The sequence below is a fragment of the Clupea harengus genome, chromosome 15, assembly GCF_900700415.2.
Source record: "Clupea harengus chromosome 15, Ch_v2.0.2, whole genome shotgun sequence".
NCBI classification, from domain to species: Eukaryota; Metazoa; Chordata; class Actinopteri; order Clupeiformes; family Clupeidae; genus Clupea; species Clupea harengus.
Window position 1 is genome coordinate 6503571 of NC_045166.1, and position 10000 is coordinate 6513570.

The following is a 10000-nucleotide window of genomic DNA, read 5'->3' on the forward strand; positions in this document are numbered from 1 at the left end:
TTAGTAGTGTTCTAGAGCACAGCTAGTACCATTTCAATATTTATTCTAACTCACGGTGAATTTTATTCATGAGGTTGAAAGAGGCAAGGCTGCGCACGCAGCGTATGCCACTATAATAAGGCCAAGATTGTGCGTCGTCTGCTGATGCTAAAAGGAGAAAGAGTCCACCGAATTATTCATAAACCGTGACTTAAACTCAGATCCTCATCTTCTTTTGATGTGAAATCAAAGGAGGAGGTTTCCTCAGGTAACCACGCAGTCCCTCGATGAACCCATATGATTGTGTGTGTGGTTGAGTGAGTGTGTGTGTGTGTGTGTGTGTGTGTGTGTGTGTGTATGCATGTGTACGTGTATCTGTGTGTGTAAACTTCTTTGAACACCCTCTATCTGTACCCACAGAAATATGTCTGTGTGTGTGGTTGAGTGTGTGTGTGGTTGAGTGTGTGTGTGTGTGTGTGTGTGTGTGTGTGTGTGTATATGCATGTGTATGTGTATCTGTGTGTGTAAACTTCTTTGAACACCCTCTATCTGTACCCACAGAAATATGTCTGTGTGTGTGATTGAGTGAGTGTGTGTGTGTGTGTGTGTGTGTCTGTGTGTGTGTGTGTGTGTGTGTGTGTCTGTGTGTGTGTGTGTGTGTGTGTGTGTGTGTGTGTGTGTGTGTGTATGTTGAACACCCTCTATCTGTACCCACAGAAATATGACTCGGACCTCTTCAAGCTGGCCATGCTGGGCCTGTGTTCCATTTCTGGGGCGCTGCCACCCGACTTTGTGGACGCCAGCCCCAGCTCCACCTTAGAGAAGCAGGTCTCTGTGGACACCCAGGGGAACTTTGACCCCAAACCCATCAGCACGGCCAAGTGAGTGCCAGCGTGTACCGGACCGCACATCAATTCACATTACATCCTTTCAATATCCACGAGCCACCATAGTATTTTATCATAGAGATACATGCCTTTTTAAACTTTGCAGCATTTCCCTTCCGGAAAAGCTGGACTACATTGCCAACAAGTATGCTGAGCATTCCCACGAGAAATGGTCTTCCGAGAAGGTGGGTGAGCAAGCGACAATAATGGGGGCCACAGCGAATGCATTCCCCCCTCAAAACTATTTCCATATCTCATTTAAACTTGGGTGACAGAGATGGATGCTGTGTAGCTTGGGGCTATCTCCCTATAACAGACTCTCACTGCCATTCTGTTGCAGTTGGCACTAGGCTGGAAACGCGGAGAGAAAGTGGACAACGAGGCCAAAACCCATCCATTACTGCAGCCGTATAAATCACTGAGTGAAAAGGTAATGTGTGCTTACGGCGAATGAACTGGGGTGAAAAATCATGCCGATTCTTTACAGTTAAGTTGTATTGGTACATCGAAATTAACATAATGGTTTTTTTTCCCCTTTACAAATCATCCCTTGTATTTTCCATCAGGGAGATATCTTTTTTTAAATTAAAAATATGAATTGTTGTATGAAATACAAATTGAGTGTTAGATGCCTGTATGTGTGTCTAGGAAAGGGAGACATATCGCTACCCAGTCAAAGAGTCCCTGAAGAGCATGCTTGCTTTGAACTGGAACATCGAAAGGACCAAAGAAGGGGAAGCCATGTTTCAGCAGCGGGAGAGCGAGAAACAGCGCAAGATCTCCGAGGTAGCCTCAGTGCGATTACTTCTCTGAGGTAGCCTCAGTGTGATTACTTTTCCGGCTTATTTCCACCTGGTCTCAGTGCTGTTCCACACAGCCTCGGGCCATGGTGCAGGAGAACGCTTCTCTTCTTTATGTTCAAGGTAATGGTTTTTTGTTTTTACAGAGTGGAGCATATACGCCAACACCACTGGGTCTGGACAATGTGGTTTTGTCTAGAGAGTTGCAGGTAAGTGATGGTGTAGCTCCTTTAGGCTGAGCTCTGTTAGTAACTACAGTGATCAGAATTCAATTCGCTAAATACTTTTAACACCCACACAGAGGGTGGTGGAGATTGTGGATGTAAATTACTACAACTTCTGGTGTGACCTTTGACGTGGCCTTTTAACTGACACCGATTTGCTTCGAATGCCATTCCAGATCTTCACACGTTTTGAAATGTCAGCAAAATTAAAATGGGTCCAGCTTTTCAAACGAGTACAGAGCCCTGAGTAGAAATTAACAACTCCATTCATTATCAACACAGGGCATGGTGGAGATTGTGGCCGAAAACTACCACAACATCTGGGCCAGGAGGAAGAGGACTGAGCTCATGAGCAAAGGTTGGCTTCTTCTCTCCCCTGATAGCTAGTGCAGAGCTTGCCTCATTTGGCTTCACGCCACCTGCTCTGTCCTTAATCTCCCGGAGGTGTGAATTGACTAAACTGACTGCGGTGGGGTTTTGTGTTTCGCAGGAGGAGGCACCCACCCTCTTCTGGTGCCCTATGACACGCTGACGGCCAAGGAGAAGTTCCGCGACCGGGAGAAGGCCCAGGAGCTTTTCAAATTCCTGCAGGTCAACGGCTACGCCATTAGCAGGTGAGAAGGAGACAGAGAATGTGGCTAAGGCTACTTAGCGGATATAGCTAATGCCTGACTATCCTGGGTGTAAGTGTGCAGGGTGCTGGGCTGTAGTGTGAACCATTTCGATAATGTCTTCCTTCCACTGCACTTACCTTTTTTTATGAGGGAAAATAATTTCAGCAATTTGTTCTGGAAAGGAAAGGAATCTTGCACTTCAGTTTACTGCTGTCAGTTCAGATTTGAACAACTCATTGTCAATGTAGGAAAGTTGTAGAAGGAAATATATCAGGACACTGTACAAATAGAAAAGCCTATATGGTCATTGTATAGGTTTGCATACAACACAATTTGTACAATATGTGAACGAAATTTGCATTGAAATTACTTTTGGTAGAATACCCTCCCAACAAACTACAGCTAATATAAAGATGTAGCATTATCTCAGTCCTTATCATTTCCCCACAGAGGTCAGTGGGACATGGAGCAGGACTCCTCTGCCGCCATGGAAAAGAGGTTTGCCTCCAAGTTCCTCAAGAGGCTGCTGGGATATGTGGACTCCGCCCAGGAGTTCATCGCCCACCTGGGTGAGTGCAGGGCCACGGAGCAGTGGGATCTTCAAATCACTTAAAAAAATGGAAATCTAAATGTTAGCCATGTCACCCATGTTTTGATTTTGCACGATTCGGCGTCACGCCATCATGTCTGTTCGTTCCTCCTCCAGAGGCCATGGCTTCCAGTGGCAAAACCGACAAATCACCTCACGAGCAAGAGATTAAATTCTTCGCCAAGGTATATGAACCACCCACGATGAAACACACACACACATATTCCTAAATGTAATATTGTGTAGAATGGATACATTCTTTCCTCCTTTTTCCCCGTCTGTCAGGTCCTGCTGCCTCTGATTGACCAGTACTTGAAGAACCACTGCCTCTATTTCCTGTCCACACCCAGCAAGAACCTCAGCAGCAGTGGCTACGCCACCAACAAAGAGAAGGAGAGGCTTGCTAGGTACTAGGCCCCTAAGCAGTCCGCGCCGACGCTTTCATTTCCCTTCATGCTGCTTGGCAGTTTGAGTGATGTCGCAATTAAACGAGATCGCCCAGAAACGCGAGGAACGAGCATCTTCGACACGCTCGTTTTTCTCAGCTTTGATCATCTCTCCTCTGTGATTTCTTTGTCCTTCCCCCCCATCAATGCGTCCTACAAACTCTTGCTCTTGTTTCTCTCTCTCTTTTTTTCCTTCCTCCAGTCTGTTCTGTAAGCTGGCAGCTCTTGTCAGACATAGGATTTCTCTCTTTGGTAAGATAATAGCCCGTCTGCTTCAGTCTGACAGTTCATCTTTAATCCCATCTCTGCTGGGACTGTTAGATGGCACTCCCTGTCTCTCTCTGACATGAGTCTCTCTCGCTCTCTCTCTCTCTCTCTCTCTCTCTCTCTCTCTCTAATGACTCTGTGGCCAGGTGGAGATTCACCCACGATCGTGAGCTGCCTGCACATCTTGGCTCAGTCCCTGGACTTCAGGTTCGATTTCACCCTCAAATCTGCCATTAAACCATGCAATTAGGAACGATAGTCTGCATTAAACCATGCAATTAGGAACGATGGTCTGCCATTAAACCATGCAATTAGGAACGGTGGTCTGCCATTAAACCATGCAATTAGGAACGGTGGTCTGCCATTAAACCATGCAATTAGGAACGATGGTCTGCCATTAAACCATGCAATTAGGAACGGTGGTCTGCCATTAAACCATGCAATTAGGAACGGTGGTCTGCCATTAAACCATGCAATTAGGAACGATGGTCTGCCATTAAACCATGCAATTAGGAACGGTGGTCTGCCAGTACACTGGTGGAATAAGGCAAGCCCAGGCCACTATTAGATAATTGACATTTATTTTTAAATGCATTTCAAGTTTGTTTTTCTAACTTTAACATGTGAGAAAATAAAGAATTCAGAAAGTTAAAATAAAATACGATAACATTTTAGTTGTTCCCCCCTGTCAGACGATGTTTAAAAAGAGACGGTTTTTGAATAAAACAGACGGTGTTTGTTCTCTCCTCACTTGATTAAACTGTGGTGCATGAGCTCAGTAGATGTGATTGGTTGACTGCCTGTGTGTGTCTCTCTCTCTCTCTCTCTCTCTCTCTCTCTCTCTGTCTCTCTCTCACTCTCCTGCAGGACGGTGATGAAGTCGGGCTCAGAGATGGTGAAGGCCGGCGTGCGGACATTCTTCGAGAACGCAGCGGAGGACCTGGAGAAGACGATGGAAAACCTGAAGCTGGGCAAGATGGCCCAGCGTAGCCAGATGAAGGGCGTGTCCCAAATCATCAACTACACCACCGTGGCCCTGCTGCCCATCCTCAACGCACTGTTCGAGCACGTCACCCAGCACCACTTCGGCGCAGACCTGTTGGGTACGTACCGCCATAGTCTTTTTAGTTTAGCGCAGTAATACTTGAGTTCATTTGGAGCAGTTGTGCATGTGCCACCACAGCCTTGTTTTTGTTCTGTACAAATACTTTAGAATGCTAAGATAGTTCATTTGATGTGTCACACAGTCTTGAAAGGGGAGCAGTTGTCTCTATGTTAGACTTTAAAAGTCACCCTCTGTTGGCGGGTCGATTTAGGTACTGGTTTGTGGGTGGAACCATCACTTTAATGAAACCCTTTTTGATCCCGAGGGTCTTTGTTTTGGTTAGCCAATTATTTTTCAGCAGTTTTCGTATGTAAAGCCGTTTTTGACGAGCTGTGAAGTGTCTGAGAAAAGTGAATATTGAATAATCAACAAGTTGTTTAAAAGGCGTATCAATTACCAATCCCACATCCCTGTAGCCAGTAATGATTGATGAATCATTCAACAAACATTATAAGCTGATAAACGTAAAAACACACAGTTGGGAATAACCGTTAGTTTGTATTTTAATACCAAGCCCACTGATTGGTGGAGGCAAGAGATTTTTACCCTATTAAGTGTCTAATGTTGCATAAATGAAAAATGATTCAGACAGACCCATTATTATATCTTACAGAGTGTTTCTCTGTGTTGACCAGCCATTGTTTTTCTAGTGTTACATCTCTAATTATGTAGTGTGTCTAGAGTGTGCTCAGAGACTTGTTCTTACTTTTTTCAGTGGATGATGTGCAACTGTCCTGTTATCGGATCCTGACGTGTCTCTACTCTCTGGGCACCGCCAAGAATTCATACGTTGAGAAGTATGACACCACCCTCTCGCAATGCTGTTAATTTACTTCTAAAACGATAATCACAAGGCAATAACCGCACAGCCCCTCGGAGCGACTCACCCCTGTAGTTAGAGTCGTTTCATGTTACCAACCAATAGCTGGTTCATCATTCCCTCATGGCATCTCATATTAAATAACACACTTTGATTCAAGGTGACTTGGAATACGATCCAGTTATGTGTGCGAACGACACCCCCCAGATCTTGAGTTTGCAATCTAATTTAAGGTGAATGTGTTACTGCTGTGTTTATGGCCCGGTGGGGTGCGGTGGGTTTTTCTGAAGGGGGATAACTCTCTGTGTTTGTGTGTGTGTGTGTGTGTGTGTGTGTGTGTGTGTGTGTGTGTGTCTGTGTCTGTGTCTGTGTCTGTGTGTCTGTGTCTGTGTCTGTGTCTGTGTCTGTGTCTGTGTCTGTGTCTGTGTCTGTGTCTGTGTCTGTGTCTGTGTCTGTGTGTGTGTCTGTGTGTGTGTGTGTTTGGTGTTCCCCTCCGGGGTCCTCCAGGCAGCTGCCGGCCTTGGGTGAGTGTTTGTCCACCGTGGTGGGCGCCATGCCCGTGGCCTTCCTGGAGCCGGAGCTGAACGCGCACAACCCCCTGTCTGTGTTCAACACCAAGACCCCGCGCGAGAGAGCCAGTGAGTCTGTCTGTCTGTCTGTCTGTCTGTCTGTCTGTCTGTCTGTCTGTCTGTCTGTCTGTCTGTCTGTCTGTCTGTCTGTCTGTCTGTCTGTCTGTCTGTCTGTCTGTCTGTCTGCCTGACAGTCGACGCTTTTAGATTAGCGCTTTGATACCTGCTTAGAGCTATCTATATGAAATACTTGTCTGTGCATTAAGGCTTTGTTTATGTCCTCAGTTTTGTACAGCATCCGCTTCTGTTGCTGTCAAATGTGCTGTATAAATAAAGATAACTTACCTACTTATTTACTCACGTATGCAGAAATAAACAAATGTGAAATGAAATATAGGAACTTGTCATATATTGTGAGCATTTACTGACTTTAACTAAATAAAACGAGTGCTTACTGATTTTAACCCAAGAAAAATGTATTTAGCGTCAGATTTTTTGGTAAATGTGATGATCAGTGTGGAGGAACTTTGTGGCAAGTTACTTCCCCTTTCCTCCTCCTCCTCCTCCTCCTCCTCCTGCCCCAGTCCTGAGCATGCCTGATACGGTGGAGGAGATGTGTCCCGAGATGCCGGAGCTGAACGGCCTGCTGAAGGACATCAGCGACCTGGCCGAGTCGAGCGCCCGCTACTCTGACATGCCACAGATCATTGAGGTGACCCTGCCCATGCTGTGCACCTACCTGTCCAACTGGTGGCAGCAGGGCCCGGACAACAGCAGCGACAGCAGCAGCTGCTGCACCCACATCGCCTCCGAGCACCTCAGCACCATCCTGGGCAACATCCTCAAGATCCTCAACAACAACCTGGGCATAGACGACGCACCCTGGATGAAGCGGCTGGCAGGTGAGGCAACATTTCAGCAAACTGATGAACCTCAAACAATCTTTTCAGCCGTTGAAACGGTGAGGTGACGTAATACATACACACGGATACGTATACATGTAATAAATGTCACATGTTGATGAATTTGATCAGAATGCTGAATACTTATTTATATTTATAATCCAGTTGAATTCAGTTCAGTTTGACTAATAGTTTTAACCACGTTACTGTCACAAAGATGCTTGACAGAAACAATATATCGTTCTGAAATGTCCACTGTGGACCCCATTCTGTAGGTACCCTGCTGGTACTAGAGTTAGTTGCAGATCATGGCAACAATAGATCTGCAGTCTAAAACAAAGATGTTATCTACTGCATTAAAAGGACATATTTTTTCTGGTCAACCACTCACCAGTTTACTTTGTGTTGATAATCCATTAAGTGTCCCGAATGAACTAAGTTGCTCGTTCATCGTCCATCTAGTGTATACCCAGCCAATCATCAGCATGGCAGGGTCGGACCTCCTGAAGAGTCACTTCCTGCCCACTCTGGAGAAGATGAAGAAGAAGACGGTTAAGGTGGTGTCCGAGGAGGAGGCTCTGAAGGCCGAAACCAAGAACGATACCCAGGAAGCTGAGCTGCAGGTCCTGGACGAGTTTGCTGTGCTCTGCAGGGACCTGTATGCCTTCTACCCCATGCTCATCAGCTACGTGGACAACTACAGGTAGACATGTCAGATGTGACTGTCTGCATGGATTGCTCCAGATTACCAATGACTTTATATAGAAGTAACGCACAGTAAGCATGCTGTGAATATTGTATTAGAGATGGTTATGAGGGGCCGTCTAGGACATAACTATTGAGACACTCTCACACTCACTACTGAGACATTCTCACACATACTAATGAAACACTCTTACATTCACTACTGAAACGCTCTCACCCTCACTACTGAAACACTCACACATACATACATACATACTCTGTAAACCTATGCACGCTCATATATAAAACATTATACATACTCGTTTGAAACACTTACACATACATATGAGAAACACACACGCATACATACATACATACCTCTGTGTCATATACACATACATATGAAATGCTTACATGCATACAAGTGAAACATTTATACGTATCTATCTGAAACACTCATGCATGCACATATGAAAATGCAGTATATATATATATATATATATATCGTTGAACACTTATACATTTATAACTGAATCTCTTGCATATGATTACAAAAATAGAAAAAGTTTAGATACATGTGCAAGTGTTTCACATATATTTGTATAAATGTTTCAAATGTGTATGTATACGTTTTTCAGTTATATGTATGTATGCTCTTACATGAGGATGTGCAAGCGTTTCACATGTATTCATACAAGTAATTTCAGTAGTGACAGTGAGAGCGTTTTAATAGTGAATGTAAGAGCGTTTCAGTAGTATGTATGAATGAAATTTCAAGGTCAAGGTCGTCAGTTACGTCAGTTACGTCAGTTACACCTTACGTCTAGATATAGTTTTCAGTCCCACTACGTTGGCTATCTGTAAAGGAAAGTATGTTAGTGTTATGTATGTATGTATAATGTTTTAGTATGTATAATGTATATGTATGTATAAGTATGTATAATGTTTTATATATGAGCGTGCATAGGTTTACAGAGTATGTATGTATGTGTGAGTGTTTCAGTAATGTATGTGTGAGTGTTTCAGTAGTGAGTGTAAAAGTTTTTCATTAGTATGTGTGAGAGTGTCTCAGTAGTGAGTGTGAGAGTGTCTCAATAGTTATGTCCTAGACGGTCCCTCATAGATGGTGATTTAGATTTCAAACAACGTAACGATTGATACAATGACATGAAACAATGAAAAGAATGCTGTGAATCCTAGCAGGCCAATCAGATGACCACATTCATTGGGTGTAAATTATTTGGTGACGGGGGAATTTGTCGCCCATGTGTCCAGATCCAAGTGGCTGAAGGAGCCTGATGCTGACTCCACCATGCTCTTCAACATGGTGGCTGAGGTCTTCATTCTCTGGTGTAAATCCTATGTGAGTCTCTCTCTGTCTGTATCTCTCTCTCTCTCTCTGCATCTCTCCATCCCTCAAAAATGGTTTGGGATGTGGTTTTGGTGTGTTATTCATGGAGGAGGTTAGGTACATGGTGACATTGATGTCTCTGACTGTTCTCTCACAGAACAGTTCCTTCACAGAGGAACTCAGCTGCAAGCCTAATGTCCCCCCTGTTGGGGACAATGAAGTTGCAATCTAATACGTTAAGATCAACTCAGTGTTAGCCTTATCCAGTTATAAGCCTCTATTCCCCCTTCCACGATGCAGAACTTCAAGAGGGAGGAGCAGAACTTTGTGGTCCAGAACGAAATCAACAACCTGGCCTTCCTGATTGGAGACTCCAAGACCAAGGTAAAGGGACAGCGGTGGCCCTGTTGCCCTCTGGTCCCCCTGATGCCCCCCCCACCCCAGTAACTGTGCTCTGTGTCCCCCTGATGCCACCCCCCACCCCAGTAACTGTGCTCTGTGTCCCCCTGATGCCCCCACCCCCCACCCCAGTAACTGTGCTCTGTGTCCCCCTGATGCCCCCACCCCCACCCCAGTAACTGTGCTCTGTGTCCCCCTGATGCCCCTACCCCCACCCCAGTAACTGTGCTCTGTGTCCCCCTGATGCCCCTACCCCCCACCCCAGTAACTGTGCTCTGTGTCCCCCTGATGCCCCCACCCCCCACCCCAGTAACTGTGCTCTGTGTCCCCCTGATGCCCCCACCCCCCACCCCAGTAACTGTGC

At 45.3% G+C, this 10000-nt stretch overlaps 1 protein-coding gene across 4 annotated transcripts in view; it reads left to right on the plus strand.

Moving 5' to 3' along the window:
* Nucleotides 1–10000, plus strand: part of ryr3 (ryanodine receptor 3) — a 93574-nt gene that overhangs the window by 62809 nt on the left and 20765 nt on the right. For all 4 annotated transcript variants that reach the window (XM_031581525.2, XM_031581526.2, XM_031581527.2 and 1 more), the window contains 19 exons: nucleotides 697–860; nucleotides 973–1051; nucleotides 1207–1296; nucleotides 1515–1652; nucleotides 1813–1875; nucleotides 2173–2248; nucleotides 2381–2504; nucleotides 2955–3073; nucleotides 3211–3278; nucleotides 3379–3500; nucleotides 3742–3791; nucleotides 3953–4013; nucleotides 4674–4909; nucleotides 5627–5708; nucleotides 6239–6369; nucleotides 6885–7202; nucleotides 7665–7905; nucleotides 9162–9249; nucleotides 9538–9621. In XM_031581525.2, the coding sequence (XP_031437385.1) occupies nucleotides 697–860; nucleotides 973–1051; nucleotides 1207–1296; nucleotides 1515–1652; nucleotides 1813–1875; nucleotides 2173–2248; nucleotides 2381–2504; nucleotides 2955–3073; nucleotides 3211–3278; nucleotides 3379–3500; nucleotides 3742–3791; nucleotides 3953–4013; nucleotides 4674–4909; nucleotides 5627–5708; nucleotides 6239–6369; nucleotides 6885–7202; nucleotides 7665–7905; nucleotides 9162–9249; nucleotides 9538–9621 (2334 nt within the window). The remainder of the gene's footprint in view (nucleotides 1–696; nucleotides 861–972; nucleotides 1052–1206; nucleotides 1297–1514; nucleotides 1653–1812; nucleotides 1876–2172; nucleotides 2249–2380; nucleotides 2505–2954; nucleotides 3074–3210; nucleotides 3279–3378; nucleotides 3501–3741; nucleotides 3792–3952; nucleotides 4014–4673; nucleotides 4910–5626; nucleotides 5709–6238; nucleotides 6370–6884; nucleotides 7203–7664; nucleotides 7906–9161; nucleotides 9250–9537; nucleotides 9622–10000) is intronic.